Source organism: Acinonyx jubatus, chromosome D2 (assembly GCF_027475565.1).
Source record: "Acinonyx jubatus isolate Ajub_Pintada_27869175 chromosome D2, VMU_Ajub_asm_v1.0, whole genome shotgun sequence".
NCBI classification, from domain to species: domain Eukaryota; kingdom Metazoa; phylum Chordata; class Mammalia; order Carnivora; family Felidae; genus Acinonyx; species Acinonyx jubatus.
The window spans coordinates 19,054,103-19,068,546 of record NC_069393.1 but is presented as its reverse complement, the minus strand read 5'-3'; the positions used below and the strand labels follow the sequence as shown (position 1 = coordinate 19,068,546).

The window sequence follows — 14,444 nt, the reverse complement described above, 5'->3', positions numbered from 1 at the left end:
TTAGCTAGGGTGGATCGGCAAGGTACACAGGGGCGGGAGGGGCAGGCTCGGCTCTCTTTTCCTTAGGTGATCCGCTTCGGGAGGGGCCCTGGGGCACCGGGAGGGAGTCAGACCCACCAGAGGGATGGATCCGCAGAAGCACAGCGTTCGGTGTTTGCGGGGTGCAAGCAAGTTCCCTGGCAGGAACTGGTTCCCTCTGGGATTTTGGCTGGGGGATGGGCGAGGGAGATGGCGCTGGCCAGCGCCTTTGTTCCCCAACAAGCTGAGCTCTGTCGTCCGGGGCTCAACAACTCTCCCTCCCGTTGTCCTCCAGCCCTCCTGTTCTCCGAGCAGAGCTGTTAGCTTATAACCTTCCAGATGTCAAGTCCCGCTTGCTGTCGGAACACACTCCGTCCGGCCCCTCCGCTTTTGCAAGCCAGACTCGGGGCTCTGCTTGGCCCGCGGGCCACCCCTCTGCCCCGACTCCCTCCCGCCAGTCCGTGGAGCGCGCACAGCCTCTCCGCCCTTCCTACCCTCTTCCGTGGGCCTCTCGTCTGCGCTTGGCTCCGGAGACTCTGTTCTGCTAGTCTTCTGGGTTATTTAGGCAGGTGTAGGTGGAATCTAAGCGATCAGCAGGACGCGCGGTGAGCCCAGCGTCCTCCTATGCCGCCATCTCCCACCTGTTTCCAATTTTGGATATAGACCCATAAGTGGAATTGGTGGGTCATATGATAATTCTACATTAAACTTTTTGAGGAACTGTCGGTGTTTCCCAGAGTGACTTTACCATTTTATATTTTCACCAGCAATATATGAGGTTTCCAATTTCTCTTATCCTCACCAACATTTGTTAGGGTTTTGTTTGTTTTTTTAATGACCATCCAAGTGAGTAGTAAAGTGTTAATCTCAGTGGTTGGTTTGATTTGCATTTCCCTAATGGCTAATGATGTTGAGCATCTTTTCATATACTTACTGGCCATGTGTATTTCTTCTTTGGAGTCATATCTACTCAGATCCTTTGCTTAGTTTTTCATTGAGTTGTCTTTTATTTAGTTGTAGGAGTTCTTTATGTATAGATAAAAGTCCCATATCAGATAGATGAATGGAAGCCAATGAAAATGAAAACAGACATTCCAAAACCTTTCGGATGCAGCAAAGGCAGTCATAAGGGGGAAGTATATAGCAATCCAGACCTTCTGAAAGAAGGAAGAAATGTCTCAAATATACAACCTAACCTTATACCTAAAGGAGCTGGAAAAAGAATAGCCAGTAAAGCTGAAAACCATCAGAAGAACAGAAATATTAAAGTTCAGAGCAGAAATCAATGATATCGAAATCCAAAAAAACAGAACAGATCAATGAAAGTAGGAGCTGGTTCTTTGAAAGAATTAACAAAATTGATAAACCCCTAGCCAGACTTATCAAAAAGAAAAAGGAAAGGACCCAAATAAATATCATGAATGAAAGAGATCACAACCAACACCACAGAAATACAATTATAAGAGAATATTATGAACAACTATATGCCAACAAATTGGACACTCTGGAAGAAATGGGTACGTTCCTAGAAGCATATAAACTAGAAAAACTAAAACAGGAATAAATAGAAAATTTGAACAGACCAATAACCACTAAAGAAATTGAATCGGTGATAAAAAATCAAACTAACAAGGGGCACCTGGGTGTCTCAGTCAGTTAAGCATCTGACTCCTGGTTTGGCTCAGGTCACGGTCTCACAGTTTCATGAGTTTAAGCCCCACATTAGTCTCTGCACTGGCAGCACAGAGCCTGCTTGGGTTTCTCTCTCTCTCCCTTTCTTTGGTGCTGTCTCTCAAAAATAAATAAACTTAAAAAAAAAAATCAAACAAGACAAATAAATAAACTTAAAAAAAAAATCAAACAAGAGTCTAGGGCCAGATGGCTTCCTGGGAGAATTCTACCAAACATTTAAATGAGAATTAATACCTATTCCTTTGAAACTGTTCCAAAAAATAGAAGTGGAAGGAAAACTTCCAAACTCATTTTATGAGGCCAGCATTACCTGGAGTCCAAAACCAAACCAAACCTTTCCTAAAAAGGAAAATTACACACCAATTTCACTGATGAACATGGATGCAAAAATTCTCAACAAGGTACTAGTAAATTGAATCTAATAATAGATTAAAATAATTATTTACCATGATCAAGTGGGATTTATTCCTGGGCTGCAGGGCTGTTTCAATATCCACAAATCAACAGATAAAGAACCACATGATCCTATCAATAGATGCAGAAAAAGCTTTTTACAAAATACATCATCCTTTCTTGATAAAAACCTTCAAGAGAGTAGGGATAGAAGGAACATACATACTTCAACATCATAAAGTCTACGTACAAAAGACCCACACACCCACAGCTTATACCATCCTAAATGGGAAAATTTCAGAGCTTTCCTCCTAAGGTCAGGAACACAACAGGGATGTCGACTCTCACCACTGTTGTTCAAAATAGTACTGGAAGTTCTAACCTCATCAATCAGACAACAGAAATAAATAAAAGGCATCCAGATCAGCAAGTAAGAAGTCAGACTTTCACTCTTTGCAGATGACATGATACTCTACATGAAAACCCAAAAGACTCCACTGAAAAATTGCTAGAACTGATACATGAATTCAGCAAAGTCACAGGGTTTAAAATCAACATACAAAAGTCTGTTGCGAATGTATACACCAATAATGAAGCAGCAGAAAAAAATCAAGGAATCGATCCCATTTATAAGTACACCAAAACCCGTAAGATACCTAAAAATAAATCTAACCAAACAGGTGAAAAATTTATACACTGAAAACTATAGAATGCTTATGAAAAAAACTGAAGAAGACAAAAGGAAATGGAAAAGCATTCCACGCTCATGGATTGGAAGGACAAATATTGTTAAAATGTCGATACTGTCCAAAGCAATTTACACATTCAGTGCAATCCCTATCAAAATAACAGCATTCTTCACAGAGCTAGAGCAAACAATCCTAAAATTTGTATGGAACCAGAAAAGACCCCCCAAATGGCCAAACAGTTTTGAAAAAGAAAACCAAAGCTGGAGGCATCACAATTTGGGACTTCAAGCTGTACAAAGCTGTAATCACCAAGACAATATGGTACTGACACAAAAACAGACACATAGATAAATGGAACGAAACAGAAAACCCAGAAATGGACCCACTAATGTATGGCCACTTAATCTTTGACAAAGTAGGAAAGTGCACCCGATGGAAAAAAGTCTCTTCAGCAAATGTTGGGAAAACTGGACCACTTTTTACACCATACACAAAAATAAATTCAAAATGGATAAAAGACCCAAATGTAAGATAGGAAACCATCAGAATGCTATAGGAGAACACAGGCAGTAACCTCTTTGACCTCTGCCTCAGTAGCTTCTTACTAGACATGTCTCCAGATGCGAGGGAAACAAAAGCAAAAATGAACTATTGGGACCTCATTGAGATACATTGCTCCTGCACAGCAAAGGAAACAATAAACAACAGTAAAAGGCAACTGACAGAATGGGAGAAGATATTTACAAATGACATATCTGATAAAGGGGCCTTCCAAAGAAGGCAGCCGGTTGGCTAATAGACACATGAAAAGATGCTCAACATTTCTCCTCATCAGGGAAATACAAATGAAAACCACAATGAGGTACCACCTCACACCTGTCAGAACGGCTAAAATTAACCCAGGAAACAACAGATGTTGGCAATAATGTGGAGAAAGGGGAACCCTTTTGCTCTGCTGGTGGGTATGCAAACTGGTGCAGCCACTCTGGAAAACAGTATGGAGGTCCCTCAAAAAATTACAAATACCCTACAACCCAGCAATTGCTGTACTAGCAATTTATCCAAAGGATACAAAAATGCTGATTTGAAGTAATTTTTATAGCTGCACTATCAACAGTAACCAAATTATGTAAAGAGCCCAAATGTCCATCAACTGATGACAGATAAAGATGCACACATGTATATGTCTGTATACACACACAGACACACACAACACAGGAATATTACTTGGCAACGAAGAAGAATGAAATCTTGCCATTTGCAACAACATGGATGGAACTACAGTGTATTATGCTAAGTGAAATAAGAGAAAAATATGATTTCACTCGTGAAATTAAGAAACAAAACAGATGAACATAGGGGAAAAGAATGAAAAATAAAATAAGATAAAAGCAGAGAGGGCGGCAACCCATGAAAGACTCTTAAATACAGAGAACAAACTGAGGGTTGCTGGAGGGGTGTTGAGTGGGGGGATGGGCTAAATGGGTTTTGGGCATTAAGGATGGCACTAGTTGGGATGAACACTGGGAGTTGTATGTAAGTGATGAATCACTGGGTTCTACTCCTGAAACCAATAATACACTATATGTTAACTAACTTGAATTTAAAAAAAAACTTTTTTTTGTCCAAGATCATTTAAATAGTTAACAATGGGCCCAGGACTTGAACTTAGGCAGTCTGGTTCTAGAATATGTGCTTTTAACTGCTACACACTGTCTCTTGTTTGAAGAATGTATTTTATATTCACTCTGTAAAAGTCTTGTACATAATTTATTCTAGGTACCTTATTTTTTTATTATTGTAAATAATATTTTTTGAGGTAAGTTTCCCAGTGATTGCTAATGTAAGAATGAAAACGTTTGTACAGTGTTTCTTATATCTAGTAATCTTGTTGAACTATAACAGTTCTAATTGTTTTCTATGTAAGCAGTTCTGTGATTGGAAGGGTTTTTTGTTGCTGTTGTGCCTTTTGCATATATATATATATATATATACATTTTTTAAATGTTTATTTTTGAAAGAGAGAGAGAGAGCATAGAGCATGAGTGGGAGAGGGACAGAGAGACAGAGGGAGACACAGAATCTGAAGCGGGCTCCAGGCTCTGAGTTGTTAGCACAGAGTCTGACTTGGGGCTTGAACTCAAGTGCTGTGAGATCATAATGTGAGCCGACACTTAACTGACTGAGCCACCCAGGCACTCCTGAATCCATATATTTCTGTCAAGTAGTTCCAGTTCTGTGCTATATAGAAGCAATGATGGGAGGGGGGAATGCATCTTCCTCTCAGTTAACATTTCTCCATTTAAGTATGACTTTCTAAGTTTCTGATTATAAATTTCTTCTCAGGTTAAGGAAATTGCCTGTTGTGTGAGTCAAGAAACAAATGGTACACTTTGTTTATTTACCAGGGTGTGGTTAGAGTTTAAGGCCACTTGCAAGAGATAATGCTATACTATCCCTGGGCCTAAAAGGGCAAAGAAAGGGAGTGGTTACTAGAACCCAGGGAAGTTAACTTTACCAGAAGTCTTGTACTGAGAAGGAGGGAATTAGAGAAGTAAATAACCTGACCTCAACTCTTTTCCTGCCCTCCACTGTCTTGCTCCATTAAGCGACAAGGGACCCCCATTGATACAGTTGAGTCAAATTAACTTCTTGGAAAAAGAGGAAGATACATAGCATCTTTTCTATCTTTATTTTGAAACAATTTAAAATATGAATGGGTATTGAATATTTTTCACCTACCTTTTCTGTATTTATTGAAATGATTTTATGAGTTTCCTCCTTTAATCTGTTCAATCTGAACTATTATTTTCGTCACATATTTTCTTTGTCTGGTTTTGATATCAGGTTTTTTTTAGCTTCATGATATGAGTTGAGGAGCATTTATTTTTCTGTTTTGTGGAAGAATTTGTATCAGATAAGGATTTTGTTCCTTAAAGTCTGATAGAACTTAACTAAATTCATCAGAGTAGCCAAATGTCTGTCTGTCTTTTCTTTTTCCCTTTCCTTTTTTCCTATCCTTTTTTCATTTCATTCTCTTTCCTGGGAAAAGATAGATTTGTAACCACTGATTCAGTTTCTTAAATATCTTGAATTTTTGTCAGTGTGATAGTAAAATATAGTTGGATTATATTTTTATAATCTACTTATGACTCCTTTTTTATTCCTGATGTTGTTTATTTATTGCTTCTATCTTTTTCTATATCAGCATTGCCCCCAGCATTTTTGGAGTACAATGGTAGGGGAAGGGAGAAGATGCCAAAGTTTTTACTGTTCAGTAGTTAGACTTTCATTTACTCTCCCTGTTTTAGGATAGTAACTCTGACCTCCTCTGTGTCCACCTTTATGCCTAGACCCTAAATTCAGAGATCCTTTGGTTGAAGTCTTTGGAGTGGACCTTTATGAAGCCCAAACATCACTGCTTAGCTTACTGCTTTTGATTTCCTCTTTACTTATATAGACCCCTATGAATTTCCTTTCTTTCCTTGGGAGCTCAGCTATGCATTTAAGAAAATATTTGTTATATTTTATCCTACATCTCTCTAGTAGAAAAGTTTTTTAGGTTATCTAGTCCGGTGTGTTGAAATAAATACCAGGCCTAGTACTTTAAAAAAATATTTAAAGTAAAAAGGGAAAGTTTATCTCTCTACTCTTCCAGTTCTTTTATCTTTTTCATGAATAAAAATATCATCAACTTCTTTAACTACTAAGTACATAGATATATACCTAGTTCCTCCATCTTGTTGTTATGTCATCATGAACACTCTGCCCTCTGTTCCTTAGGCCAGGAACAGAGAGATGATAAGGTACACCCTTCTCTTAATTACCTTGGCCTAGAAGTGACTAATACCACTTCTGCTCACATTTCAGTAGATCACATGGATATCTGGTGAGTTTATGCCACACTTGATTGAGTTCATTCTGTAGAATTGGCTTGTAGGTGTAACTACTTGACATGAATATGGCTTGACAAATAGAATTGTAATACTAAGATTTCATAAACATTTTACACCCATAAACTTTAATGGTTTTGGATAATTAGGTAGACCATATTGTGAGAGTTTGTTGGATAAAATATCTTATAAGTTGTGTTTTAAACAAAAATATTTTCTTTCCCTCATCTTTTAGGAAACAAACAAAGAATCTAGTTCCAGGATACAGGAACATTTTAGTATTTTCTAGAATTATTATTGGTTATAAATCAAGGAATTAAATGCACAATAATTGGACTTAATTAAGTTAAACGATAATTTTTTTAAAGGTAAAATCATAACTTCCTTGTAGACATGAAATAAATAGTTGTTAAAGATTTTGTTGAACTCATTATTTAATGAGGGAACGAAGCAGATATTGAAACTGGTTCAGAAGAGAAGCCAAAGAAGAACAAATTTATAAGGAATAAGGGAAGTGAAAATAAGTATATATGTGTGGATACTGAATTCCCCCCTCCCATGGTGGGTAGAGGGTGGAGGGAAGTCAGTTGAACCTCCTCTGGCCAGAATTTATTTATGTTTCTGTGGACAGGAATTATTTTGTATTTGCGTAAAGCTTTATCTACATTTTACTTAGTTGTAAAATAGTTCAAGGACAGTGAAAAGCTAGAATTAAATGAAGAAGAATGTGCTGTAAACAATATGCAGTTTTTCATTGGAGATACACAGTAATCTTTTTTTGCTTCCAAATGTATTTCCAGCTGAAACTCATACCAGATAAATTATGATTCAACAGTATTGTTTTTTTTTGAGAAATATGTAGGGCAATTATAAAGCATTATAAAAAACCAACATGCAAATGTTTTATTTATCTATATTTCAGGTTTATGCTGCTGATTGTACTGATGGTGTTCTTTTAGAGCTACGAAAATATTTGCCAAAATATTATGGCATCTGGTCACCTCCAACTGCACCAAATGGTAACCTTTTCTTAAGAATACATCCTTTAGTATTAATTCATGAGAGTAGCTTTTTAAAAGTCTGTATATAAAATCAAGCCTAGTATTATACAAACAATATATGTGTGTTTTTCTTTCTAGTATTTTTTCTACTTCGTTAAGGAAAACTTAATACTTTTGCTTTTCATAACCAGTTTCTTAAATGGTATGTAACATTAATGACCAATTTGTTGTAATTGAATAAAAAAATCTACATACTTAGTACTATATTAATTTATAGATGTTCTTTTTTCCTAATTTATTGGACAGTTTCCCATTTTGAGTAGGAAAAAAAAATATTTTCTTTGTATGACTTTTTCTCTGTATCTCCTATCCCCATCTCTAGGTTCTAAATTGCAGTCTTTTAAAAACTACTGCTAAGTTTCATGGTTAGAGGACAAAATGATCTATGTAAAGTCACAGCATTTCTTTCTTAGTGAATGCTTGAAGCAGTGTTTGCCTTTTCAAGGCCTTTGACAGAACAAATTTTATTTAAACAAGTAACATGACTGCCTAAAAATTGAAGAAGGTTCATGAATGGGGGAAGAGTTTTAAACTTGACTGGGTTTCCTTCTACTAACTTACTAGGTGTGCCATGTTTCATTTTTAGGGGAATCATGGTATCTCCCTGTGAGTATCCTCAGTTAGGTAATAGTAAATCTATGATTCCCTGGGAATTCTGTATTTCAGTTATATGAAAAAAGAGTGAGCCTAGCTTTTCTTTTTCCTTTCTCCCTTCTTTCTTTTTTCTTTTGTTCCTTACTCCTTCCCTTCCTTTCTTTTTTTCTTTCTTTCTTGTCTTTAGTCCAATATACATATATCTCATATATATATATAATACATATGTTATACATACATATATCCCTGATTCAGATCAGCACCTTAAATTGTTTCACAAATCTTTATGACCACCTTTACTTTATAGAGATTTCCATTGTAATGTAAGATATCTGGATTCCATTAAACTTTGCTACTAATTGCTATTTAATTTTGAGCAAATCATGACTCTTCAGTAAAGTGACATTGAAAGATTAACAAAGGTTGCTTAGGATGGGACTAGATTCAACATCTAGAAAGTAAATACTCAGTTTAAAAAGATTATTAAGAAGGAGTAGAATACTGAGCAAATGGCATCATTATTTTGAAAAGTAGGTATACAGAAAGAATTTGGGTGAGAGAAATATTTTAATTAAAAATGACATTTTATAGTTTGTGATTACTAGCATATGATTTAAAAATCAAGGACTTGCTCACAATCAACAGCCTTTTCATCTTCAGTACTAAATGGCCATCTGTGCATCTATAGAAAGAGCAGTAACTTTGAAGTCAAACACTTGGTTTCTACCTTGATTATGTCCAAATTTTGAGAACTAAGAAACTGCTAAATATGTGAATTAAAGAACAACTAAATAGAAATTTGGCTAACTCGTTAACCTTTCTGATCTCTACTTTTTCTACTATAAATTGAAAATAATACCACAGAGAGTTGAGAAGATGCATGTTATGTTATGTGAGAATGCTTTGAAAACTCTGTATTCTTATTTGAATATAAATGGAAATTTGGTGCTACTGAGATGAGAAGATGAAGTAGGGAAAATGAAAGAAGAGAGGAGAAAATGCAAATAAAAGGAGTAAAAGAACAGGAATAAAAAGTATATATGTACAGAGTGGCTCAGTACTAGCAACAACTGCCTCAGGGAATTTCCTATTCCTTTTCAATTTTTTACCTCTGGAAGAAGTTAGATGAGAACTGCTGCACCATGCAGGTGCTTAGCTTTGATTTTAATAGAGAGTTTATGGAATCATTTTTCCATTTTTATCCTTTTGATTATAAATGAAATCAATATAAAATGGGAAACTTGTACATGTTTAGCCAACAGGGTCATGAAAACAAATTCTCTTAAATTTTAGTAGAATACTGGGGCGCCTGGGTAACTCAGTTGGTTAAGTGTCCGACTCTTGATTTTGGCTTAGGTCATGGTCTTACAGTTCATGGGATCGAGCCCTATGTTGGGCTCTGCATTGCTGGTGTGAAGCCTGCTTGGGATTCTCTCTCTCCCTCTCTCTGTCCCTCCCCAACTCATTGTGGGTGCTCTCTCTCAAACATTAAAAAATATTTTAAAAATTTTAGTAGAATACTGTGGTTAGCATTACTTTATTTTACATATGAAATAACTGGCCTTTTATTCCCCCTTTGGGCATCTTTTTTTTAGGTGCTCAGAGTAGAGATTTATAAAACTTGATACAGTTCTTACAATCCAAAGTAGTAAAATGTAGAAAGTACTGCCAGTTTGCTCAGCAAATTATTGTAACTTTGAGAGAAGCCTAAGAATGTGCTGATTGATAAGGTTTTTTTCTTTTGATTTTTTATGATAGCTTTATCAGGCATAATTTATGTACCATAAAACTCACCCATTTAAGCTATACAATTCAGTAGTTTTTAGTATATTCATGGAGTTGTACAGTCATCACCATTAGTTAATTTTAGAGCATGACTAATGGGATTTTTTTGAAAGGTAAAACATTTTTTGCTGATACTATCTTTAAAGATTTTGAGCTAGTTATATATATTAAATTACATTTGTATCTGTGTATAAACATATGCCTAGTACATGTACTGTCAAAAGCCTTTTATTGATAGTTCTTTAGGGAAATAGAGAAGTGTATCTTCAAGTAGGTTTGAACAAATTGAGAGTTTTCAATTGTAATCTCAATCAGCCTTATTGATTATTAGGTTTCTGGATCTAGCTACTAGTCAAATTTTAGGAAGTGTGGACTGAAATAAGTTGGCATACATGTCTGTTCTCTCCTTTACACTTAAATCAAATTTAGAGGCTCAAAATCTCTGCTTATAATTCTACTTTCAGCTTATTTTGCTCTTGGAAATGACTGATGATTGAAGTGGAAGGCAGAAGTAAGGCCTTCTCTGATTTTCCATATGGCTTCATAGTTGGCCAGGGGTTCCTTATGTGGCCTTTTCCCCTTTTTGAGAGGTTCAGAAATGAAGATGGTAATCAATACCTAGTAGATTTTCTAGATACGGCAGGGAAGAATTTGATGAAACTTGGAATCTGTATTCTTATAATTTATACAATCAATAATATTCAGTAAGGGGATCTAAATAAGTTTTTCTTCAGCTCCCTAAATGCGTTCTGCCTTGTCTTTCCTTTAAAGGAACTAATTATCTCATCTTTACTATTTAGTTAATACAGATCTTTCAATTTTTCCACAATATTTCATATGTCTGTTTTCTTCTCTTTTGACACTGGGAATTTTCTGCCTCTTTCTTAGAGGGTTGGAAATATATTCCAGCAGTAGAAAACTTGCTATAGGAATTTTTTATGCTTAAAGTATTAAAAACAATGTAAGTATTATATTTGAAATATAAACCTTGTTGCTAAAATTTTTACACAGCTACGGAAAGAGGGATGGATCTGTGTACTTTCTCTCAAGGTAGCTGGAGATGGGAGGAGAGAATCAGAAGGGGCCTGTTCTGTGCTTTTTTCCCCCATCTTCTCACCCCATCCTCTGTTTTTTTTTTTTTTTTTTTTTTTTTAATGTTTATTTATTTTTGACAGAGAGAAAGAGCTTGAGCAGGGGAGGGGCAGAGAGAGAGGGAGACACAGAATTCGAAGCAGGCTCCAGGCTCTGAGCTGTCAGCACAGAGCCCGATGCGGGGCTCGAACACACAGACCATGAGATCATGACCTGAGCTGAAGTTGGACGCTCAACCAACCTAGCCACCCAGGCGCGCCCCGGTTGTGGTTATTTTTTAAAGCACAGAAGCTTGGGTGGGTTCCAGTCTTGAACAGGATAGTCTCACTGTGCCATTACCTTTCACTATCAACAATCCATGTCTGTGTCCAGACCTTTTGTTTTCTCTTATTGAACAAGTCTGTTTGTGAGAGGCTTTCTTTAAAATGTGTCATACTCCTTGTGTGCCAGTGCTGGTCTCTTACGCTGTAGCTTTTTATCATATTTGGGCTTGACTTAACCTACTTCTACACAGTCCTAACCTTTCCCCAGTCTACCTTTGACTAAGGGATAAAATTTATGTCTTTATTTGTTATCCTTTCAGTGAAAAGATTTATGGCCCTTAAATCTGAGGGGCTTAGCACTTTCTCAAGCCCTGTCAGGGTTGTTCTCCTTTTTGCTTCAATGCAGACTTCTTTGTTGTAATTTAATAACTATGCTAGTCTTGGTGGGTCAAGGTAAAAGAAAAAAGGGTGAAGTCTTTTTTGTCTGGTGGCCTTTTATTTAATTAATCGAAAATACATACCTTTTCTAACTTTGTCACTTTGGTGGAAAGCAGAGGTGTGCCTGGGTGGCATTGTCAGTTAAGCATCTGGCTCAGGTCATGATCTCAGGGTTTGTGGGATCGGACCAGCATCAGACGCTGCACTGACAGCATGGAGTCTGCTTGGGATTCTCTCTCTTTCCCTGCCCTGCTTTGTGCTCTCGCTCACTTGCTCTCTCAAAATAAATAAATATACATTTTTTAAAAAGCAGATAAATTCTGTTTTTGAGAAAAAGTTTTTAGGAGAAATGCTTCTCATGTTCATAAGTGAAAATTATGATCTCATTCAGAACTTTGGGAAGATTCTTTCAAATAAAAAGGGGAAGAATTTCTTTCCTCCATTCCTTTAGTGTAGCTAGATCCCTACTTTCAGGCTAAAGCTATAATTAGTTCAGCTATAGTATGTAATAACTGGGACTTCTATAATCTTTTACTTGAATCTCCATTTATAATGGTTTTCTATGGGAAGATGTATGCAGGATGCCAAAGTGGTTTACAGATGAACTTTTGATGAATGCCTATATTCTAAAAAGCAAGATATTTATTTTCCTTTTTAGAGTATTAAGACTAAAATGTGTATTCGGCAGTGACCATATTTTAAATTGACTTACTTTTCTTAAGCTATAGTTCTGTTGTATACTCTGTGCGAAGGATTTATTCCTATTACTAATTAAACATTTTTTTAATGTTTATTTTTGAGAGACAGAGCATGAGTTGGGGGAGGGACAGAGAGAGAGGGAGACACAGAATCTGAAGCAGGCTCCAGGCTCAGAGCTATCAGCAAAGAGCCTGACATGGGGCTAGAACTCATGAACTGTAAGATCATGACCTGAGCTGAAGTCAGACGCTCAACTGACTGAGCCACCCAGGTGCCCCTCCTATTACTAATTTTCAATGAAGAATTTTAAAAATTATTAAAATACTGAGAGATCTAGTGAGGCATAGATGACATAAACTGTATTCTCAAAGGGGAATACATTTCTGGAATAGCTTTTAAAATAAGTTATTTTTAATGTCCTTATATCTATTTCATGCCTTTGCTTATGAATATTGTTTAATAACCTCCTGAAGAGTTTCTGAGTGATATTTACACTTGTTATAAATTTGTTGGTCAGTTTTTTTTTTCCCAGATGGAGTAATAATAATTGTTGACTCTGGATTTGTTTTAACTTTTTTCTCAGTTTTAAGATTTCCTCATTTTGTTTTCCCCTGGTAGTTATTTGAGTAGTAATATGTTTGCCTATTACTAATTAAGGTTTTTCTTTAATAACAGATTTATACCTAAAACTGGAAGATGTGACCCATAAATTTAATAAGCCCTGTATAATGGATGTAAAGATAGGGCAAAAGAGTTATGATCCTTTTGCCTCATCTGAGAAGATTAAGCAACAGGTCAGCAAGTACCCATTAATGGAAGAGATTGGGTTCTTGGTGCTTGGCATGAGGGTAAGAGTGATTATTTGTAACATTTCTTTTTACATGTTCTTCCCTTGAAAATTATAGATGTTATTATAATAGCTATATATTAGAAGATAATATATTTTGGATTTGGGTTGTCCATATTTCCCCCAATGAGGGTAGAGATTTTTATCTCTTGCTCACTAATATATGGTCAGTGTCTGGAATGATTCCGACACACAGTATGTAATTAATAAATGAATAAATGGCTGAACTGCAAGACTCTCGCTCAGGTAATTTTGTTTTTAGGAAGCTTAAGTTTAGGTGCAAAGTAAATAGCATGATAAGTAAACGTGATATTATTATGATTTTGCTATGAGAAAAGTGTTAAGTTTATATGTTCAGTTATTTTTCTATATTTTTTTAAATAGAAAAGGAAAATTAAAAATTAGGTTATTGCTTCAGCTGTGATTTAAAACGGTTAAATTTGCTCATGATTCTGTGGGTTGGCAGTTTGAATTGGGCTCAGGTGGTCAATTTGCTGACTCACACAGGGACACATATGGCTATGCTCATCTGATGGGTCAGCTAGAGCTAGACAGTCTAAAACAACCTCACTCTCATGTCTGGGAAATGGTACTGTTGGCTGGATCCTTCTCCCTGTAATCTCTCATGTTCCAGAAGGCTAACTGGAGCTTCTTCATGTATCACAGTCCAAGAATGCAAGAGTGAGAGCTAAAAGGGCTCTTGAAAGCTACATTAGAAAGTCATTTACTGTCATGTCTATGGAATTTTATAGGTCAAAGTATATCACAGGGCCAGCCTGTATTGATAGGGAAAAGAAACAGACTCCACTTCTGATTGTAGGAATAGAGAAGTCGCAATACAAATGGTAGTGCACACAAGAATGGGAAGGATTGTTGAGGCTATCTTTGTAAATAATATGCCACAGTTAAAAAGTGATGTGGAAAAAAGTCCTCTAAGCAAATGGTATGCCTTCTAAATGTGTGGAGGTAAAATTTGTATA

The 14,444-nt window shown here is 36.3% G+C and overlaps 1 protein-coding gene across 5 annotated transcripts in view; it reads left to right on the top strand.

Moving 5' to 3' along the window:
• The window catches only part of IPMK (inositol polyphosphate multikinase), a 66,671-nt gene that overhangs the window by 21,151 nt on the left and 31,076 nt on the right, over positions 1-14,444 (top strand). For all 5 annotated transcript variants that reach the window (XM_027062031.2, XM_027062033.2, XM_053207650.1 and 2 more), the window contains 2 exons: positions 7,608-7,704; positions 13,293-13,465. In XM_027062031.2, coding sequence (XP_026917832.1) covers positions 7,608-7,704; positions 13,293-13,465 — 270 coding nt within the window. The remainder of the gene's footprint in view (positions 1-7,607; positions 7,705-13,292; positions 13,466-14,444) is intronic.